At 39.5% G+C, this 12,178-nt stretch overlaps 1 protein-coding gene across 1 annotated transcript in view; it reads right to left on the reverse strand.

Moving 5' to 3' along the window:
* TRPM5 (transient receptor potential cation channel subfamily M member 5) overlaps positions 1-12,178 on the reverse strand; it is a 35,678-nt gene that overhangs the window by 20,732 nt on the left and 2,768 nt on the right. The window contains exons 4-9 of the mRNA XM_071427751.1: positions 9,133-9,313; positions 6,687-6,751; positions 4,655-4,846; positions 3,232-3,334; positions 2,226-2,344; positions 1,241-1,591 (exon numbers count right to left, since the gene is read on the reverse strand). Of these exons, the coding sequence (XP_071283852.1) occupies positions 1,241-1,591; positions 2,226-2,344; positions 3,232-3,334; positions 4,655-4,846; positions 6,687-6,751; positions 9,133-9,313 (1,011 nt within the window). The remainder of the gene's footprint in view (positions 1-1,240; positions 1,592-2,225; positions 2,345-3,231; positions 3,335-4,654; positions 4,847-6,686; positions 6,752-9,132; positions 9,314-12,178) is intronic.

Raw genomic sequence — 12,178 nt, forward strand, 5'->3', positions numbered from 1 at the left:
AAGCTTTGCAGGAGACAAAGATATCCTAAAAGCCTCATCTGTTTTTGTAACCACTAGTTCCTAACTTGAAAAAAGACACACAATTTGGCAGCAGAGATGCTGGTTTCCCAGTACTGTGATGCTTTTTCTGTTGCCAATGATAATGGGATTTAGCCATGGGAAGAAGCTTTAAAAGGGAAAAAGTGAGTAGGCAGCAGGAACTGATCTCTGACCTGGGCCTTATCTGCAGCACTGGACTTCAGCTCACTTGCTGCCAAATGCCAGAAAGGTTAAGTGAGGTTCTGGGGGCAAATATTTATTTCTGGCAAGTTTGTAAGTCTGGAGTATGCTTGGTGACTTCAGAGGTGTTGTCTCAAGTTGGTCATCCTTGTGAACAAAGAAAGGCTGAGCAGATTCAAACCTAACTTTTCATACTAGTAGTTAATTTAGCTAGGCTTTATCAGAGCAAAAGTGGTTTAATGACTCAAATAAGATTTTTGTTTTTAAAATTGGTTTCTAGTTTTAACAGTTTTTTAGGTGTAATTGGAACTTGGCAAATACCAAAAGGCTTAATTTGTTTAGTTTGTCTGAAACTGAACTCTAATGAAATTTCTTTATGCATCTTTGTTTTGAAACCTTGCACCCAAACTTATTTTCAATGCTTTTGCAAGCCCTTTTGTACTTAGGAGTTTTAATGTTAAATACACTGTCAAAATGCAAAAATGATGATGCGTCTGTTGCACCACTGTGGATTATAGGCATTCCACATTGGTACTCAAATCACATATTCTCCTTGTCATATGTTGGCCAGCACACTTGCCAAGGCCACATCACATAATTGTTCCTATTTCCTGCTCTGTGTTCTGGCACTCCATAAAAAGACTAAAATTATCTAAAGGCAAATATCAAATACTGGATATTACTGAATATCAATATCTGAGTAGTCTACTTGTACAGAGTATAAATCTGAGAATAGTTTAGTGTACAAAGACGACCATTTTCAGACCTGGGATTAAAAATCTCCATTGCCTGCTTTTCTTTCTCCTAAAAAAGGTTGCCTTTCCAGTACTACTTCTTGAATTCTGTACGAGAAAAGCAGACCATGATTTTTATGTCTGATTATTCCTTAGTAAATGTAAATATTATTTGTATTCCCCAAACATCTTTAAGTAAATCTGTTCGCTGCCCCAGCCCAAAGACTAGACCTAGTTAAAATTGTACACATTCCAAATAGGAGGGGAGCAATGATGCAGAGACTCACAGATTTCTTCTTGCCTCCGTGTCTGAGGTCTTGATAGAAACCTTTGCATGCATCATGAAGAAAATCCTTGAGAACTCTAGAGACCTCACTGAGAGTGAAGAGGGGGCAGATGTCCTTCTGGTCACTTTGCTGCTGACCAGCGAGCCCTGCCAAGGTCAGTTTGCTTTCTTCATGCTTCTTCAGGAGAAGTTCATAGAGGAGACATTTCTGAGAAATGGAACAGTAGAGTCTCTGCAAACGACTGTAGGTCAGGAATTCATATATGTTAGCCCCATTGTCAATAAATAACTTCACAAATTCTGGTTTGTTGTTGACTAGAGCATCCATCATCACTTCCTCCAGGTCACAGGACTAGATTGATGAAAGTGGAAAAAAAAAACAAACCAAAAAAGGAAATTTTGAGGGTTAATAATGGATGTATGATGAGAGAGGTTAGATTTAACATGTGGACAGGCACATTTTGTCTTCCACCAGTCAACAGTGAGTGCAATGAGAAAGAGGTGGAACTCTCTTCATTTTTCTCTGACAAAATGTCTGTGCCAGCATTAATGTTACAACATCAACATAAATTGTGTGCTGTAGGACTTGGTGTGAGGTACCTACCACACTGGGTATTTGTACAGCAGCTGAAAACAGTGACATTGTTCATGCCACCTTCTAACAGTAATATCTGCCTGTTTCTTGTGCTTTGTAAACTTTGGTTTGTTTGCTTTAAAGGCCTGCATAGAAGGGGAGAGCTCAATATTGAGCTCTCAAACAGCTCAGGAAAAGGATGATGACCACTGAGTTATTCCTCTGTCTTTAGCCATTATCATACAGGGGGCCAGAAAGACAAACAGCCTCAGGAAGTATAATACCCCTGCCCAATCTCTCAGTAGAGTGTGCAGGTAGTGGTAAAAACCGAAGCCATCTTTTGGGATGCTCCAGTGGCCTGTACACATTGGAACATACACTGGGTGTCCTCTAAGGCAAAAAAGCCTGGTACCTTCCACTCCACGTCACCGTTGAATATTTCACTTTTAGCAATGTCGACCCTATTCCAGGCCACTGCCAGTTTCAGTTCATCCAGATATTCCTGAGCCTCCTGACTCTGACTTTTACAGGCTGGAAAAAAATAGGAAAGGCAAATAAAGTCAGTACTTCACAGTTATGTTTCGACTTTACAGTTACATTTTAGTTTAATATACTATTGGTACTTTGATTAGCAATGCAAACTCTCCTTCAGCTATCACACATCTGTGGGTTGCTTAACCAGAAACCCTTCACAGCAATGTTTTCCTAAATTAAGAAACATTAATATTCAAAAATATTATTTTTTTCTAGATGAACCCTATTAACAGCATTAAGCATTAATGGCTGTTGGATATTAAGAGGGACTCTGGCCTGCAGAAAGCAGGGGACAGGACTGGCTGTTGGTTTTGCCTTGTGTCAATTAGCACATCAGGAACAGAATGTATTTTTATTTTTCCTGACATGTTAAATTTAAGCTAACACAAACCATTAAGTTAACAGAAACTGAAATAGATGGCAGCACAAGTAATGTCTTCTTTCAGAAGATATAGTGAAGATTTCTTATAGGAGAAATGGATTGTTTCTGAAACAAAGGTAGTTTTGGTCTACTTGTGTGTTTTGGTTTTGTTTTCATTGAGGTTTCTTTTATGGTTTAATTGGAATAATAGACTGCTCCAGTATATTTCAGTTCTTTTACAGCCTGTGTTATTAAGAGAAGCAAGTAGTGAAATAAAGGAGTGGCTGAAATAGAACCATACAATAGCATGAAATTTAAAAGCAAACACTAGTTTAAAGGAAGCTCACAAGAGGTACAGTAACTGTCACAGTTAATTTGTCAATAATCAAACAAAAGAACAGTGCATCAGAAATGAAATCTGATCCAACAGTCAACTGAATTTGCACTGGAAAAAGAGGAAATATATTTATGGCATAGAAGTCAAGTAAGACAAACATTACAATGTTTGCTTATTGTATCTTACCTTTCACTAAGGCTTTCAAAATGACTGTGTCTAGTTCTTCTGAACCATCTTGCTCAAAGTTGTGCAGAGTTAGAAGATGCTGGTGTGAAATGATATTCTGAATCTATTTGGAGTCAAAACAAAAGTCATTTTACACATTGTCCTCTGGATGCACAATAGTGCCCAAATGCCCGGGAGACATCACCCAGACAGTGTTTCCCAAAAATTTATGTTCTAGTTGTAAAGCTGAGGTTTGGGAAGAAGGCAAATATTACTTGTTTCCCATATATAAATAACTCCTACGGCAAGGAGGGATTTTTACTGCCTTTTCTGAGTGACCTACCAGGATAGGAGGAATAGAACTTGGATATTCTGAGAACCAGAGCAGTGCTTTAATTAAAAGGTCCTTCCTTAACTTACATTCTTATTTGACTCAAAGTCACGTTATAGCCAGCATAACATTAGTTTCATTTTACCTCATCCTGCTTTGACATTTAAGTTTTGCTGAGTTGTTTATTTAAAAGCATAGTCTCTAACTCTTCTCTGAGTAGAAGTCCTCAAATATTGATATATATACAGTACTCTTATCTTTCCTTCTGCTTCTCTATTTATTGAGTTTTCTTTCTCACAGTGCAGCTGCACTGAGACCTTGTGAGCCTCTGGCAATATTGCTTCCAGATGCTTTTCATCCCCTTTTGTTAGTGATCTGGTAAAGTTCTTCCTAATGGAATTAGTATATGGAACTTTTAAAGCTGAGGATTATGGCAGGGAATGCAAAGAATAAGTGGTGGGCCAGGTCAGGAGGACTTGGTTTATCTCAGAGGCACCCAGTGCTCTTCACTCTTCACACAAGGACAATCTCAGAGTGGGCATTTGTTCCTAAAAGGCTTGTGCAACTGTACCCCAAGACAAAGAGTAAAGAAGATCTCTGAATCTGTTTTGTCTTTTTGTTTTAAGAACAATGATACTTAAAGAACAAGTAACTGACAATAGATAGGATCATTTCTAAAAACGCTTCATTCTACTTAATTTATTCATGTTTATCCACAGCGAGGTTTCCATTTAACAGCTGTAGTTCATGAATTAGGTCTCTTCTGTCACAGCTGCACAAGCTGCACAGCTGTGGATATAAATAATGCTTGGTGTCCCACAGAAGGACTCTTGGGTTCCTGGGTGCTGGCTGTTACTTGAGGAAGTAATTGAGGAAGGACAGAGCCCTCAGTGTTCAGCTGAATTCCTGGGGCAACAAAGCAGTTTGCACGATCAAATGACCACTTCATTTTTAATGCTAGAGAGGCATTCTATGACACCAGTGTCAAAGCACTGGAGTTCCCAAAACTTCTGAGCAGCTTCTTGCCAAACCTGTACTGAAGGGGCTACCAAAGCTGCAAGTGTTAGGAGATGGCTTTGTGAACATGATGGCTTATCAAACATTTGGACTCACCGTCACTGTCCACTGGAGAATGTCCTTCCACGAGAAGCTCTCTGCAGGGAATTTCTCCTTAAATTGCTTTTCAACAGCTTCTGGCATGATAAGCTGTGGGTCATTCATGAATGCTCCTAGGATGTCAGCTGTACCTCCAGACCCTGCTAAGATAAGCCAGGGAGCAGAATTTTCCAACCCGCTGCAAATTCTCTGTAGTTTAAAATAAGATGTTTTTAAAATTCATAAGTGGAAAGAAAATGTTTTTCAAGAGAAGGACTTCTAGCAAACCAGGAATACATGTGTACCTCAGTCAGATTCACTATGGAATCAGTCCAGAGTCCTCTTAGCTATTAGGATTTTTTGAATTCTGTAGCAAGTCATCCATGTATAGGCTTCTGACTGTGCTGCTTTTCATGACACATCTGCTGAGTAGCTACACAACCTGATTTGGACAAACAATGCATAAAATTTCTTTGACCCTGACTTTTTTTTCCCCTGAAGTCTCTGTTTCAGCATAGTCAAGTGCAAGGGAGTAACCCTGTACAGAAATTATCAGCAGGCTTTTTTCTATGAGCTTTTTTTTTCTGTCTGCTAAACCTGGCAATATGTTCTGAAAATCAGGAATTTGCCTGTGGGATTACAACATTGAGCTACAGGAAAAAAAAAAACACTGAATCATAGCAACTGCAAGAGTTAAAGGCTACTAATTCTATTACTTGTGCAATTAGAATGAGTCAGGCAGGTTGTTAAGAGAGGAAAGCAGAGGCTATGGCATCATAATTGCAAAAATGTCTATTTGCTGCCAGTCTGTTTCTTCCTCTGGAGTTGTACAAGACTGCATTGATTCAATTGTGGTGCAAGGTTTTTTTCTTTAGTTTAGATATTGAGGTTTTTTAAAACTGTTTGTAGTCTCTGGTGTGTATTATCCATTTTAAGAAATCCATTTAAGAAATTGGTTTTCTAAAAAAGTGTGGCTGGTCATCCATTCCCAGCACATATCAGTTTAGAGGAACTCCAGCCAGTCACTTTTTGTCTTCCAGTCACACTGTTCTGGAAAACTTTGAAAAGAGGATTTAGATGTCATAACATGGGATTTTTCTAAACCAAAGATACAGGGAACACTGCAATATTTAGCTTCTCATGAAAGAAAGGAAGCAAGCTCATGAGGTGATGTAATCTTTGTTTAAGCAGAGAGATTTCTAATATGAGTGTGTGTTTTAGTCCAGCTGACAAAAGCTATGATAAGATACAAGAAACTGAAACTAGAAAACATCCCCAGAAAGGAGTCATTATTCTGGAAAGGGGTTACCAGCTTGCATGTCACAGTCTCAGAACTTGGAAACCTTAAATTATAGTTAAATTATGTCTCTCTAAAGGTTTTCTAGACTGACAGTATTATAAAAAAGATAAGTAAAGTAGAATAAAAATCAAAGACTATCTCCTTGTTAACAGGTTCTTTAAGTTGTAGAACCACACAGGAAAAAAAAAATCAGAACTGATCCTTTCCTGGAGAAGATTTGGGATTATTATCAGACAACACTCCAGTCTTCAATCCTACCATGTAGTTTTGCTCAGTGGAACCAGGACACTCCCATTTTAAATGGCAGGTACAGCAAACCTGGTCTTGTGCTTCCTCTGAGCTCTGGAGCAGACAGTTGTGTCATTGTGGCTGAACAGCACTAAAAGATTCCTCCTTTTTTTTTTTTTTTTTTTTGGTGTATGTTCTCAAGTTATAACAGAGTATTTCTGTTTCCCTGTATCTGGAGCTGGTTTCTGTGGGTTTGTTTTGGGTTTGGATTCTTTCATCCCACTGGACAAGCTAGCAATGGAAGTTTTAATGATCAGCTGGTGCCTGTTCAAAAATAAATATTTGTCCCAAACAAATACTCTCAAATTTAATATTAACAGAATTCAGTTCTTAATGGCGTATAGATGTGAATTTTGACTTCATGTAAAGTGCCAATAGATGTGTTTGTCATACAGCCAAATTTTCCATTAATTACTTGGCACCAGTTAATTTATTTTTCTAAAGCTGAAAACAGCTTCTTACCTCAAGTGTGCCTGGTCCTCCATTTACCAGCAAGCAAAGCACAGGGATCTCGATGCTACCTGTTCCTGTGAAACAGAAGGTTTAATTTTTAAAAAGTAACAGCTTTCACAAGATTACTGCTGTTTGGCTGACCCCTTGAAAATATTTCTCCTCTTATGTGCTGTTTTGGTCTCTAGGTGAACCTGCAGAAGGATGTGGCAAGGGAAGAGAATAACACTGACTTGAGGGACTAGGATTCAGCACAAAGGCATCTTTGCCTTGGAAATTTTGTGTGATCCCAGGCAAGCAGTCAGGCTGTTCTGACCTCAGCTGCAAAATGTGGATGTTGGCACTCTGTGTGTCATGCCACTGCTGGCTTTTTTACTGATTTACTGCAGGGTTGTCAGGCTGGGGAGCAATGGAGCAGCACTAGGCTGGTGGGTTTCCAGAGAGGCATCTACCAGAAGACACAGTTAGAGGTGAAAAGCTCTCAGCTTGTCCTTGTCCAGCATGTGCCCAGTGTGTGCTGGCAGGGGGACTGGAATCCAGGACAAAAGCCTTCTGAAAGGAGGATTTAAGAATATGAAGAGGCTGACTGTGTAGACTGGGCAGGATGAGTCAGATAAAAGTTGATAGGAACCATGTATTTATTACTCTGCTTAAACAGCTTAAAGTTTCATTCAGCACAGCCTGGTGTGGTGATTAATAATAACACAGTCTGATACTTTAAAAGAAATGCTGATGAAATATTTAACATGTCATGGTACTGGGGAAAGAAAGGAGGTCAGGGTCCCTGTCCTAAGCCATCCTCCCACAGGGGCCCACAGAGTTTTGGATGGTTTTTAATGTAAATGCTGAATTCTGAAATGCAAAGGTGACTATAGATTAGCCTGAAGGAGCTCAATCAAAACAGTAATATCAAGAGACTAATGCCTCTTTCAGATGGAAGATAAAAGGCATTTGGTTCAAACAATTTTTTGATGTTTCCCTTTGTAGATCTCCCAAAACTCAGTACAGATCTCTACTTGGTATTTTTTCTATCTCTTTTGAGATGACTACAGAGATAAGGTTGGACTGAGCTGTAGCCAGGATATGGTTGGCAAGAAACTTAATTTGTTTTACTGAATGGCGTGGCATTATCACACCTCTCTAACGTGATGCTCTTTTAAGAGTGACCTCTGGGACTACAGGCTCCTCAAGTATGGTTAAGGCTACAAATATTCTTCATTTGCCATAGATTTAGTTATTTAGTTAAAATTTAGTCAGAGGAGAGTCAGGTGGATTCTGACTTTACGCTGTGAATCTGGAAAGTCCTCAATTTAAAAAAATATTCAGTTAAAAAAAAAAATATATATATATATTATATATATAAAAATTATTCTTAAAGACTTCTAGTTTGTTTTTTTTTTTTTTTTTAAACCAGGGAAATTCCACATGACCTTATTAAAATGTTGTACATAGCTTTGCTCAGCTTGTTTATAAATGAGCTTAAAGGAATGACATTGGTTTTGTTAATAGAAGATAACACTGAATTCAGTATGTTCCAGCAAAGTATTTGTCATATGAATCAGTATTGTTTGTCAGAATTATGTTCCCCTGAGATTTGTTCAATCAGATTTGGCTGGTGAGCAGAAAGAGGCTGCTTTGTAACTAACTCTCTGCACTGCGACCTCAGGCTACCCTTACAGCCTGCCTGTGGTTGTTCCCCTCTGAGTCACCAGGCAAGGATTCTTCAGGTGTGTTTGTGCCCTCAGGTACCTCTGTGCTACCACCCCATGGGCTGTGTAAGGGGAGATTCCATTGATGCACCCAGTTGGGAACAAGTGAGCTTTCTCTCCTGTTTCAGCTGTGCTAGCACTGCATGTATGACACAAAGCAAAGGTAAAAATCTCTCGACCACTGAGTTTTTTTCCACAAATAGTAGGAGACCTTCCCAATACTCAGTTCTTATTACAAAAAAGATCACAGATTCAGATGGGCATTAGATGCTATGGTGTTTACCCAGGATAAGATGTTATCCCTAAACAAATATGGCTTAAAATATTTCAGAGGGCTTTGGAACAAATCTTTTCTTCCATTGTGGGAGCAATTCAAGACCCTGTGTGTGAGAGGGGATGAAAGTATACAACAGTGACTATCAATCTCTTGGAACCACCGGTAAAGGCACTTGAAGCTGGATTTATTTTCCATATGTTGTCTTTTAAGGCAATTTGAGCTGTGCTTTTGAAGACCAGCTTTGAGCTACATTTAAGGAGATGCAATAAAAGCCCAGATTTTTGCTTCAAAGAGCAGCTTTCTCGACTTCAGAAGTTACCGTCACTGCGCCTCTCACATGATGACAAATGTCTTGACTTGGTCTTGCCTCTGCAGGCCCATTTGAGAGCTGGAGCCCCCTTTGGGGGTGGCTAGGGCTAGGACCATGCTGCCAGCATGGCCCAGGTTGGATGGCTCCCCAGAGGCTGCTCACCCCCGTATCCCGTGCGCTGCTCCGAGATGTGCTTCTCCAAGGCCAGGCGGAGCTTGGTGGTTCCGTCTGACTCCTCTGGCGCCGTGTGGTCCACCAAAATGAAGTGGGAGTGGTTGTGGTCCAAGGAATACAGTGGGCCTTGGGTGCTCTCATCTGACTGGTAGCGTACAAGGCTTTCACTCTAGAGGGAGGAGGGGAGGTGTCAGTGCTCTCTGCAAAGCCCAGCCCGTGTTTTAACATCCTTCCTCTCCATTTCTGTGCTGTCTGCACCCTGACACAGCTCATCACCTGGGAGACACTTTGATAGACCTTTAAAAAAGGGTGAAGATGGAAAACCTGTTCCTTCTGGAAGCAGCCAGATTTGGCAGGACTGATAGCTGGAGTCCCTGAAGTTTCCCTCTTGGCCTGTGCAAAATATAGTGATATCAGACATCATCTCTGGAATGCAGGTTTTGGAATGGTTTGTTGGACAAATGGAAAGGGGCCATGAGACCTGATAATTGTGTATGATGTGAAGCCTCAGCTGGGGTAAAGAGGGGCAAACTATTCATTTCAGTAGTGTTTTGTCCATGTTTAGGCCAGTGAATGAGTTAGCATGCGCCATGTCCCTGTCAATTTATACACAGCTTTACTTAATTGACAGCCTTTATGAAATCTGATGGTTATTCTCAGTTTGGAAATTGCATTCTAAAAGAGAGAGTGGCAAATAGATTTTAGAAAGGGGAATCTTCTTTTATTTTGGATGAGTGGTGTTATACCTTTTAATTATTTATTGATTTTTTTTTTTACACAAACTCCTCTTCTAGGTAAAACAGACCCCATGATACAGTCTTTTGTTCTAAATATTGCACTACACATGGGCTTCTATACGTACACTTTTTCAAAGTCCCCTTGCTTCCTTAATAAATCTTTCTATCTGTTGCCCATCCACTTTGATACAGCATTCCAGGCTGTGAATATCTGATTATTCTTTTTCATTTTCCTAATCATTGTCCTCTTGCAAGCAGGTAGATTAACACAACTGTTTAAAATCTTGGCACTGTGTATTGCATTTTCCTCACACTGAAAAGCAGTAAACTTGCATGTTTCTTTCACTTTCTTCTCTCTGTCTCTCCTTCCTTGGGGAAAGCTTCTTGCCATAATTAATTTCCTTCAGATTTTGCTTTGACAGAGGGTGTGCCTCTATTCTGCTGCCATGTAACATTAATCCTCCTCACCAAAGATCTGGCCTTTGATTAGGACCCTGAGACACAACAACCAATTGAAAAAGGCCTTTGGGGATTTTCCTCTCTATTCCCTGAAAATATGGAAGTGATCTTTCAATGATGTTTAAAGCATACCATTAGCACAGAGGAGATGGGAGGGTGTTGTATATAGGTAAAAATATTATAAAAGAAAGGTTTTATAAAATTAGGCCTTGTTCTGTTGAATTACCAACTAAACCTATAAGTTCCCATAAGAAAGAATCAAAGGAATAAAAAGTCAGCTAACAAAATAAACTATTCTAGTAACAGAGCTGTTCACACCTACAAAAACAAGAAATCTGCCCCATGAGCATCTGTAAAAAATTATGTAAACTATCCAAAAATAGAGAAATTTGGTAAACAAATAAAATGCCATTTACTAACCAATAAATTAAGTAGCAAAAAATGACTAACCAATTAGAGTTGAACACAAGAGCTGTGAAAACTATATAAACTTAGTTATGTAAATAGAGAATTAGGTTTTCTGACATAAAGAAACTAAATCCCATCTGCTTTTCTACAACAGGAGCAATCCACTGATTACAGGGCTTGTTTTTCTCCTTGCTGGTGGGGGTTGTTAGCCCTATTTTATACAACAAGCTGCCTGTGTTAGTGCCAAATATAAAGAGAGTTGGGTTTAGATCAACATCCCTGTCTGTAGTTCCTTTGTCTTTAAGTTACTGACTAAAAACCAAAATATCTTTGGGTGTAAGCAGTGCCAGAAGTCAGAGGGTCAGGAATGCTCTTTGCAAAATATCCCTTGACAAAAAATTTGGGCTTTAGTTGAAGGGGAGAAAATAAAAAGAGAGTGCACTTGTTTTGTAGCTGCTGTAGGGAAAGATCCAGATGCATTTTGATCACTTAGCCTAGAAGGAAGGTGAAATAGTTTGCATTCGCAAACTTTCCTGAACAAAATTCACAAACAGGATGAACCAAATTCTTTCCTTTCAGGCCCTTTTGGCCTGGTTGCCACACAAATAGGTTAAAGTCTTCCAGCTAAAGGGTCCCACCTGGTAGAGCACACAGGTAGCTGTCATTGGCAAAAAAAAAAAAAAAGTAAAAAAGACCAGTGACAATAAGTTGCTGATATGGTCTGGCAGTCTCTCAGCCTCTGGCTGGTACTTTCAGGCCTGTGTAAGAGAAAAACTAAGCATGAATTTAAAGGGCTATCCTTATCATTTGTTTCTTAGCTTCTGCAGGGTATGAAATAGTACAGAGAAACTGTCATTCACTGTCATTAAACACCTATTTTATTGTTATAATATTCCGCTTAGGACAGCCTGTATATCCAGTGACAGGAAGGGAATGCTATTTCTTTTTTTCCTCTCCACTTCTGTGTCCGTTCAGCAGCAACACTTTCAGCAACAGTTTTGTTGGGTGAGGTTTTTTATTTGTTGGTGTGTTGTTTTTGTTTTCTTCCCAAGAACTTTGATTCCTTTGACCCAGTTTGAGGATTCCCTATAACTAGGTGAAATCCAGCATGGCTGGTATTTTTGACCTGTTGTATTGAGCAACTTTTTGTGTAGTAAATACCAATTCACTGGCCACTTAAAGAAAAATTTGTCCTGGAATATTTATGTCTGGTGTCTCATAATATAAAACGTGCTTTTTGCAGTGTTTATGTAATAGATAGGACTATGTGCTTCTGCAGTAAATGGACAAAGGAGAAATCCATGCAAAGTCCCTTATTCTGGGATATTTTCTTGACGTTCAACCCTGTGCCGCTCGCTCTGCTGATGCCTAATGCTGCCACCCGCTGGGCACAGGGGGCACAGAATCATCCAGCAATCCTTGAGCTCTGT

Source organism: Agelaius tricolor, unplaced genomic scaffold, assembly GCF_023055355.1.
Source record: "Agelaius tricolor isolate 1412-34295 unplaced genomic scaffold, bAgeTri1.0.p SCAF_5, whole genome shotgun sequence".
In the NCBI taxonomy this organism is placed as follows: Eukaryota; Metazoa; Chordata; class Aves; order Passeriformes; family Icteridae; genus Agelaius; species Agelaius tricolor.